Genomic DNA, 6,796 nt, shown 5'->3' on the forward strand with positions numbered 1-6,796 from the left:
ATTAGAAGATGTGACATACATTATTTGAAAGTTAATTTAGGAATAATAGTGATAAATATGGTACATGCATACACATTTTTTTTTTATATTTTAGACAAATCAAAATGACTATTTTGTTCCTTATATTGGAGATCAGAGGAAGTAAGTGTCAAGTTAGCACGTGACTTTCTTTAAACAGTTTGCTAGAGAAGAATGATGACGTTGTTGTATCATCTATCTATCTATCTATCTATCATTATTATAAATTGGAAGATAGTCATGCAAATCCTGTAACACAATCCTGATATTCAATTTGTATATTTTGTCTTCCATTTTTTGCCACCTCATTCCAATTTTGTTCTCCCATAAAACTCCTCAATCATTAAATTAAATCCTTAAAACTCCCATTTAACTTTGCATGCCTCTCCCAATTTCAATCCTCTCAATTATTGTTAATCTACTTGCATCCAACTTCCCTCGTCTTGCAGGAACACATTTATTTATTTATATAAATTTACAAATAAATAAAAATAAAAATATAAAGAAGCAATCAAGTGTATGTAAAGTAACACAAAAAAAATCAAGTGTAAGCGTCGGAGAAGACCTTTTTTGTTTTGTTTTGAAGGAAGCGTTGGAGAAGACTTGTAGAACAGCTTTTTAATAAAAAAAAAAGTTGTAGATTTAATTTTTATTTTTAAAAAACAACACAAAATATGCATCCACTATTGTGATTTTATTTCATTTAAGTATCAAGAGTACGTTTGGATTAACTTATTTTTCTGCTTATACAAAACAACTAATGTAAATAAATAAGCAGTTATGTATTCATAAGTTTGTCAGATTAGGTTATCAAAATACAATTTTCATTCAATAAAAATTTATAAAAAAAAAAAAATACAATTTTCATTAATAAAAAATTATAAATTAACAAAAAAAGATTCATTAGCATAAACTAATTCTCATAAGCTAAAAAAACTAGCCATCCAAACGTGCTTTATTCTATTTTACCTTTTTCTCTTTAAACCTCAACCGTTGCCAAAAGAATAATACACATTAGTAAAGCCAGTGAACACTCGACCTCAGTTACTCACTACCCCCTTTCTCTGCGCCGCCGCAGCTCCGTTTTGCCCCAACCGAGGTACCTCTCTCTCTCTCTCTCTCTCTCTCTCTCTCTCTCTCTCTCTATCTATCTATCTCTCTGTTTCGCTTCTGTGATCTCTCCATTTGAAACTTTTCGCTTAAAACTGAAGAAGATGCATGTTGTTACTATTTCACTATTTTACTAATATTGTTCTGATTCATAGTATTGATTTTAGTTTACAGCACTGTACTAATTTCTCATTTTTCTTATAATATTATCGGTGTCGACGTGTTCGTGTCTGAGTCTGTGCTTCGTAGGATCAGGATGCATGTGTAAAAATGTTTTACACTGCTAGTGCATAGTAATTACTCGTTTAGAATATTTAAAACTTGTTTTGGATTGCCATGTTTCTGCTTTCTCTCTGTTTGCTGCCATACATTTTTGTGTGATTTTTCAAATGACAGATTATTTGTATAAAAGTGATTTTGTTACTGTTAGGTGTCTTAGGGTCGGTTTGTTACAGATTATAAAAAAAATAAAAACGAGTTTGATATTCGATAATTATGTATGGATGGAGATAACTTAGCCTTAATCAATTTTTGAGTGAGATGTTTCAATCCATAGTTGTTGAATTGAGTGGGTAACAGTAAGATATTCCAAGCACACAACGTTTGAAAGAGATTTTATATTTCTCTATCTTCTATTAAAAATGATTTTATCCAAAAGCTAAACAAAATAGATATTTCGTTTGCAACATAAAAATCGGTTTTTTTAACATGGTTTTTGAGAAAAGCTTACACGCAAACATAACTAAAACATCAAAAGTGATTTTTTTTGTAATCGTAAACAAACAGGCCTGAAGAGCAAATTTTTTCTGAAGTGTATCTCTGACGAGTTTGTTTTTGGTAGATGTAGCAAGCAAGCATTTAAGGTTCATTTGTAGAAAATATTGTTTCAGATAATTATGATAAAAACCATTGTACTATAGTTTCTTCACAAAGAATGTTTGCTGCCATTGTTTGAGATATTCTCATTTGTACCAAGTTAAAATATTTGCATTTCACTTTTATATCGCCTATTGTTTGTGCACATTGCCTTTTTTTTTTATCTCGAGTTTCATCACTGTGGGTGTATTTGGAAGGTAGATTTCATTTTTTTTTAGACTTTTTCGAAATTTTAGGCGAAGAACAAATTTGGAGTACCTGTTATAAGATGAGATAGAACAGATTTTTTTGGGTGAAATGGGGTAGTGTATGGAGAATGTTTGTTAATGTTTTGCCTGGTTGAAATATGGTTTAGTATATTTGTTTTTTAAATTTGTATTGTGGTTTGTGGTTTGTTTCACTAGTTATTCATTTGTTTTTTCATGCCACTTTTTGTTATTATACTTTATGAATTGTGTAGGCATGATTTTAAATTGCAATTGTGTCGGGGTAACTGAAATTACAGAAAATTGAGGATGAATGCATCTATATGGTTGCTGGTTGTAATTTAAAATCATATTGCAGGAATAATCTTGATCTATGATATCATCTATGTTGTGGGAGTGCTATAATGAAGTCTTTGTTATCATACCCCTTAAGTGCTTAAAATTTTAAGTCAAATACTTGAATATCCTTTGCATTTTTACATTCATGCTGTTTTAGATTTTTCAGTTAATGAGTATAATGTGCACTGAATAACACAGGTTATTTCTACAACAAATCTCTGGAACACACTCAAAAGGGAATATTATTTGTGAGGAAATGGCGTCATCATCATTGGTAGAATCTCTTGTTCTTCAACTCCATGAGATATCAGCTGTCAAATTCGGCAACTTCAAGCTCAAATCTGGCATCTCCTCACCAATCTACATTGACCTCCGTCTCATCATATCTTATCCTTCTCTTCTCCAGCAAATCTCTCAGACCCTAATTTCCTCTGTCTCTTCCACCTCATTTGATCTTGTATGTGGTGTCCCTTACACTGCCTTACCCATTGCCACATGTGTCTCTCTTGCTCAGAGCATCCCCATGGTCATGCGTCGTAAGGAAGTCAAAGACTACGGCACTGCTAAAGCCATTGAAGGTGATTTCAAGCCTGGCCAAAGTTGCTTAATCATTGAGGATTTGGTTACCAGTGGAACATCAGTTTTGGAAACAGCTGCACCACTACGTTCTGTGGGGTTGAAGATCAGTGACGCGGTTGTCCTGATTGATAGAGAGCAAGGTGGGCGGGAAAATTTGGAGGAGAATGGCATCAAGCTGCATGCAATTATTAAATTGACTGAAATGGTGAAAATTTTGAGGGATCATGGAAGACTTGATGACGAGATGGTAGGGGTTGTTACAAAGTTCTTAGATGAGAATAGGAAGGTTGCAGCTGTGGCAAAGGTTGAGAAGCCAATAACCAAGGTCAAGTCTTTGTCATTTGGGGAAAGGGCGAATCTGTCCAAGAATCCAACAGGAAAGAAGTTATTTGAGATAATGGCTCAGAAGGAGAGTAATCTGTGTTTGGCTGCAGATGTTGGAACTGCAGCTGAATTGCTTGAAATTGCCGAGAAGGTGAGATATTCTTATTCTTTTGTGAAGCCTCTCATGTAAAAGAGGAATTCACTTTTATCTATTCTTAATAAGTCCACAAAAGTTGTTTTCTCTCTTCCATACTTGAAAGAGTCATGTATTCTCTGGCTTATCATCATCAACTAGATTGTAAGTGGTGGTTTGGCCTAGTGTTGTTAAATAGAAGCTATAGCGCTATTGCATTGCGAAATTTGAACAAACCACTATTGTTCCGTGATACGCCATTTAGTACATAATATTGTGAAATAGCAGCTAGAGTGGCGCTATAGCAGTGTTGCTTAGCGGAATTTAAACAAACCACTATTTTCCGCGATCTGCAATTGTTTGGCCATACCAATTATTTGTCTTTTAACTAATTTGTCTAATTTTTTCTGACAGGTTGGACCTGAGATATGCTTGCTGAAGACTCATGTGGATATTTTGCCAGATTTTACTCCTGATTTTGGCTCTAAGCTTCTCTCGGTATATTTCTAAAAGAAACCTATTCTGTTCATGTTTTTGCCTTTCATCCTAATATTATTGACAATTAGTCTACTAAAAGATTTCCTAGCATTTATTGAAAGTTGAAACAGAATAATGATCTCATGTCTTAATCTGTGATAAGAGTTACATGTTTGTGTGAAGTTCTAAGGAATCTTTTACGTTTCTGGTTTAGTGGTGTCTAATGTATGCTTTATCCTATTAAAGATTGCAGAGAAACATAACTTCTTAATCTTTGAGGATCGTAAATTTGCTGACATTGGTAACACAGTAACCATGCAATATGCAGGGTATAGTTTGCTCAACTATCTTGTATTCCTTTTCTTTCTAGATTCCTCATCTGTATCTAAGGCCAATATGACATTGTTCTATTTTAATATCTACAGAGGGATCTTTCACATATTAGATTGGGCTCACATAGTAAATGCTCATATAATCTCTGGTCCTGGAATCGTGGATGGACTAAAATTGAAGGTCTGTATAGATAGTCATTACCATTATAATATTTATTATATTATTTTTTTTATAGCAAGAATCTAATTGATAGTGTAACTTGTTTCTTGAACCATACTCAGGGTTTGCCTCGTGGTAGGGGACTATTGCTGCTTGCTGAAATGAGTTCAGCCGGTAACCTTGCCAAGGGAGATTATACTGCTGCTGCATTGAAAATTGCTGAGGAACATTCCGACTTTGTAATTGGCTTCATATCCGTCAATCCAGCATCATGGCCAGGGGCACCCATAAATCCTTCTTTCATTCAGGCAACTCCTGGAGTTCAAATGGTGACTGGTGGCGATGGTTTAGGGCAGCAATATAACACTCCATATTCTGTAAGTTTTTGCATGTTGCCATAAATCTTTTACTCATTTGCTTGGGATAAGTATGATCAAGTAGTATGGTATTGTTATTAGACTGACAGTAACTCATTTGGACGAAAAGGGGTAAGAGACAGGACCACTGTACCATCTTAAGATCAGACAGAGGCTTAGGTAGGCCTCTGTATCAACATTGAAAATGAAGCAGAATTAAAATAAGTGTTGTTAAGATATTCTGGTCCTTCAGGGGCTAATACATATATATATCACCATTAGGATAGGAAAGAAAAGAATCAGAATAAATTCTTCGTTTGCTGGCTTACCTTGTGAAGCTAATTTGTTTTGCAAGCCTTTTTAAGTATCAAGACTATTTATTTTTCTTTGGTCCTATTATATTTCTGCTGTTTAGAACATCTGTTTGTGTTTAAACAATTCTATCACGAGCTTTGGCTAGTTGATCTTATGTCTTATATTTCTCTTACATCTTGGTTGTGTTATAGAGATGGTAGTTTTCCCATTCAACCTCTTAAACTTTGTGTTGAAATTGCATTTCAGCTTCTTCTTTTTCATCTTTCTACTCTTTTCAACTGTTTTTTCGTATTTTTGTTTCTTATATTTGAGCATACTGATCTTAACAAAATGTTCTTTTCCAGGTCGTCCACGATAGAGGAAGTGACATTATCATCGTTGGACGTGGCATCATCAAGGCAGCAAATCCTGCTGAGGCAGCTCATGAATACCGTGTACAAGGATGGAATGCATATTTGGCCAAATCTGCTTGAGATCTGCATTTGAAGAATAAAAGGATGAGTCAAAATTATGTTTTTGCGGGACATTTAATCTAATTTCACTGTAACCCAGAGGAAGGCCTCGGGTACATTATAATGTTGAAAGACTTTTTCGAGTTAGTAACTTATATTGAAGTGGCTTTTTGATGTTCTTGGTTATTTCACTGTAGTTTGTAAAATTTTGTTGTTTCATCCTAAAGTTGATGAAACAAATGCAAGCATTGTTTGAGGAGCAACACCTGTCATTTTGTTTTTTTATAAAAAAGAAAGGAAAAAAACCACTTGATTTCAGAAGTATAATTTCGGATTGATATATTTTTCTTAGAAATGCACTTCTGAATAGTACAAAAGTTGCGTTTTGTTTGGATGTGTACTTCCAAAGTGATGTTGTGGTGTAGAGAGTTCTTCCTTTATTTCTTTGGAATCCAAACATTAGATAATCTTCTGTTTCTAAAGGCAGGCACTTCTAACTATCATAAAGTTGCTTCCCAAAAAAGAACCATCATATAAGCTATTCAAATTTCAAATTGATAGGACAAAACTATGAATGTGATGAACTTTAGGACTCCCATGTTTGGGTTTTTCTTAAAACTGTTTCATTTTTTGCTTTTACTTTAACTTTCATAAGTGCCTATTTTTTTTTATTGTTCTTTTCTGAAAGATATGTATATAAAATATGTATATAAAATATTGAAAATAAATTTTGTATTTTTTTATTTTTCTTTTGCACCTATTTTATTATTCTAAAATAAATATACTGATCTCACTACCAAAAAAATAAATACTGATCTTTGTATGCATGAGGTTTTACATAGAGAATTATGCATATAAAAAATACAAAGGATAATGTTGCAAGATGTCACAAACATGTATATTTTCCTTTTTTGGATAAGCATGTCATAATTGTATAAAGATTAAAGACAAGGAAAACTAGCTTTGTCATTTTGGGACAAACATGCCCTACTAAATGGTTTTTTTTCTTTCTTAAAAAAAAAAGTGGTTTTTTTCCTTTTTAGGTTCCTAGCAACTATGGTTGCAGATCACTTTGATTTCAGTAATAAACAAAAAAGCATCATCACATTGATCTTTTCA

General features: G+C 33.3%; 1 protein-coding gene across 2 annotated transcripts; it reads left to right on the forward strand.

The window, feature by feature from the left end:
- Nucleotides 1-1,027: 1,027 nt before the first annotated feature.
- Nucleotides 1,028-5,940, forward strand: LOC146935746 (uridine 5'-monophosphate synthase / UMP synthase (PYRE-F) (UMPS)). Of its 2 annotated transcripts, none has more exons than XM_085750841.1 (7): nt 1,028-1,117; nt 2,748-3,603; nt 4,000-4,083; nt 4,309-4,391; nt 4,488-4,575; nt 4,677-4,931; nt 5,570-5,940. In XM_085750841.1, the coding sequence occupies exons 2-7, from the start codon at nt 2,806-2,808 to the stop codon at nt 5,696-5,698; spliced, it is 1,437 nt and encodes a 478-aa protein (XP_085606967.1). In that variant the 5' UTR covers nt 1,028-1,117; nt 2,748-2,805; the 3' UTR covers nt 5,699-5,940. The 2 variants fall into 2 exon arrangements, with proteins under 2 accessions (XP_085606967.1, XP_085606968.1); XM_085750842.1 differs by lacking the exon at nt 1,028-1,117 and adding an exon at nt 1,178-2,201.
- The last annotated feature ends 856 nt before the right edge of the window (nt 5,941-6,796 follow it).

This window comes from Medicago sativa, chromosome 3 (genome assembly GCF_051527215.1).
Source record: "Medicago sativa cultivar Bolivia chromosome 3, Bolivia_mono, whole genome shotgun sequence".
NCBI classification, from domain to species: domain Eukaryota; kingdom Viridiplantae; phylum Streptophyta; class Magnoliopsida; order Fabales; family Fabaceae; genus Medicago; species Medicago sativa.

Excerpts from the sequence above, each read along its gene's own strand:
- LOC146935746 (XM_085750841.1), top strand. The coding sequence starts at position 2,806 with ATGGCGTCATCATCATTGGTAGAATCTCTTGTTCTTCAACTCCATGAG. Across the intron at positions 4,392-4,487 it reads GTAACCATGCAATATGCAGG|AGGGATCTTTCACATATTAG; the intron begins GTATAGTTTGCT and ends TAATATCTACAG. Across the intron at positions 4,932-5,569 it reads AATATAACACTCCATATTCT|GTCGTCCACGATAGAGGAAG; the intron begins GTAAGTTTTTGC and ends GTTCTTTTCCAG.